The 2500-nt window shown below is 46.0% G+C and overlaps 1 protein-coding gene across 11 annotated transcripts in view; it reads left to right on the forward strand.

Moving 5' to 3' along the window:
- eya4 (EYA transcriptional coactivator and phosphatase 4) overlaps positions 1 to 2500 on the forward strand; it is a 74614-nt gene that overhangs the window by 41532 nt on the left and 30582 nt on the right. For 4 of the 11 annotated variants that reach the window (XM_080832202.1, XM_080832201.1, XM_080832198.1 and 1 more), the window contains exon 5: positions 2276 to 2359. The exons of 4 other annotated variants lie outside the window; for them this stretch is intronic. In XM_080832202.1, coding sequence (XP_080688328.1) covers positions 2276 to 2359 — 84 coding nt within the window. Of the gene's footprint in view, positions 1 to 2275; positions 2375 to 2500 lie in introns of all 11 variants that reach the window. 3 more of the 11 variants (XM_080832200.1, XM_080832199.1, XM_080832195.1) reach the window with 1 other exon arrangement.

Consider the following 2500-nt stretch of genomic DNA (forward strand, 5'->3'; position numbering starts at 1 on the left):
CTGGCCCCGCCAGCGAGCCAACACCGCGACATATTCAGCATTCTTAACTCCCTACCTCATCAGACTGGCCTGCCTCATCTGCAGCTCACAGAGTTTCTCTGCGCTTTTTCTTACTTTCTTAAGGGTCGGCCAATTCATCTTACTTAATGTTACTTCTGTGTATGTATGTTTGCGTGCAAGGGTGTGTGTGTGTGTGTGTGTGTGCGTGTGTGTAAGAGAGACAGAGAGAGAGAGAGAACCTATGTGAGGAAGAAAGACAGACAAAACCGTTTGTGCATGTGCGTATGTTTGCACGTGTGTGTATGTGTATGTGATATTTGTGTGTGAGGACAAAAGAGTGTGTGTGTGTGTGTGTGTGTGTGTGTGTGTATGTGTGTATGTTTATGTGTGTGTGTGTGTGGTTGTGGTTGTGTGTGTACGTCTAGTTGAGTCTGACTGTAAAACTTTGGCTCCGTCTTTTTAATGATCTTTTAGAAAAGACCCCGGACAGAAACCTCAGACTCCAGCAATGCTGCACTCCTACTGCTGGCTAGGGTCCAGTTTGGGCCCTGGTTCTTGGGTCCTGCTTGACCCAGCTCGTGGGTCTTGTTTGGCATGGTTCCCAGTCCATTTTGGGCACAATTTCTGGGTCCTGTAAAGACTTGATCCTAAGTCCTGTTTGGGTTCAGTACTTAAGTCACGCTGTGCTGATCTCTTGTGTCCGGCTCAGCCCGGGCTCCAGGGTCCATTACAGGTCCAGCTACTAAATTCTGCTTGGGCTCGTTTCCTAGTTGTGGCTTGGGCCCAGCTCTCTTCTGAGGGTTTCCTCGAGTATCTTACTCTCCTCTCCTCTGCACATCCCTCTCTCTCCCTCTCCCTCTCCCCCCCCCCCCCCTCTCTCTCTCTCCCTCCCTCTCATACTCCCTCTGTCTCTCTCTGTTGAACCCAGGGGTGGGGGTGAGGGTGAGAGGGTATTAGGTGTCCAGCAATCTGCCCGACTGCGCTTGTCCTGCTGCAGTATTGATGAAGGAGGGGTTGGGTTACAGTGAGCCTGCCTCCCGTCTGCACGGACGCCCTGGGGTGCTGGCTGGAGGGTTGGGTTGGAGAGACAGCTGAACATTAATCTGGGACCAACTAGCAGGACTGGGGGTGGGGGGTTGGGATGGTTCTCAGGACTCTTACACCACATACAGACACATGAATATACACACACCAGAACCAGACAAACACACACACACACACACACACACACACACACACACATACATACACACACATACACACACACATACATACACACACATACACACACACATACACATGCACAAATACACACCAAAACCAGACAAACACACGCACACACACACACACACATATGCACACACACAAACACACACCAAAACCCACACAAACACAGACATGCACACACACACACACACACACACACGCGCACACACACACACACACACACACACACACACACACACACACACACACACACGCGCACACACACACACACACACACACACACACACACACACACACACACACACACACACATCAGAAGTAAGCATACACACTCCACATCCATGCACAGCAGGGGCATCTTCTATCTGTGGCAGTCACACGAGGACTGTGTGTGTGATTCATGTAACTTTCTTTACAGCCTTGTGGTTATGGGTATTTTACAATTTAGGCCCCTGTCATATTGTTCAAACACACACTGCATGTTATCCTGTCATGAGCAATGCATTCACATGAGAATGCATTGAAAGCAACATTTTTTATCAGGACAACTTGTCTTAAGGACAACTGCATTTCTATCCTGATAGCTTTCAGTGGAGTGGAAATAATAGGCTATAATGTCTCTGGGTCTTTCTTTGCATTTCTGATCAGCAACTTATCATTTTAAGATAGTTTGGCTGTGTTAACCAATCATGAAACTTCTGGAGAGAAGTCAGTGAATGAGTAGATTCATGTAGTTAGCCATAACTGCATTCGTTTCTTACAGCAGTTTTTATATGAATTTCTATTTTTTTATTATTATTATTTTATTTATTATCTTATTTAGACATCTGTTGTCATCTATACTTATTAGTTTCTTCATGGCCATATTCAAGTTCACTGTTCATTTGATCTCCATATCAAACAGTGTAACAGTGAAACAAGAACTGTTCAAACAGTATGATTCCAGTCCTGAAAATCATTGATTATGAGGCTATGCTTGCTGAAAGTGTGTTGGATTGTGGGTAATGTAGTTTATGGTATGGTAACAGCCTTTAACCCAACCCCTCAGGTGAGAACATGACCATTCTAAACACAGCCGATTGGCTGTTGGGCTGCAGCTCCTCCCCAACACCACCAAGTACAAAGGACTATGGTACACCGCACGATAGTATGTGTGTGTGTGTTTGTGTATGTGTGTGTGTGTATGATTATGTGTGTGTTTGTTCATTTGTGTGTTGGTACATGGGTGTAAAAAACGTGATGGTTGACTGCATGGTGTGCCTTGTTCTCTAAA

Source organism: Sprattus sprattus, assembly GCF_963457725.1.
Source record: "Sprattus sprattus genome assembly, chromosome: 2".
Lineage (NCBI taxonomy): Eukaryota > Metazoa > Chordata > Actinopteri > Clupeiformes > Clupeidae > Sprattus > Sprattus sprattus.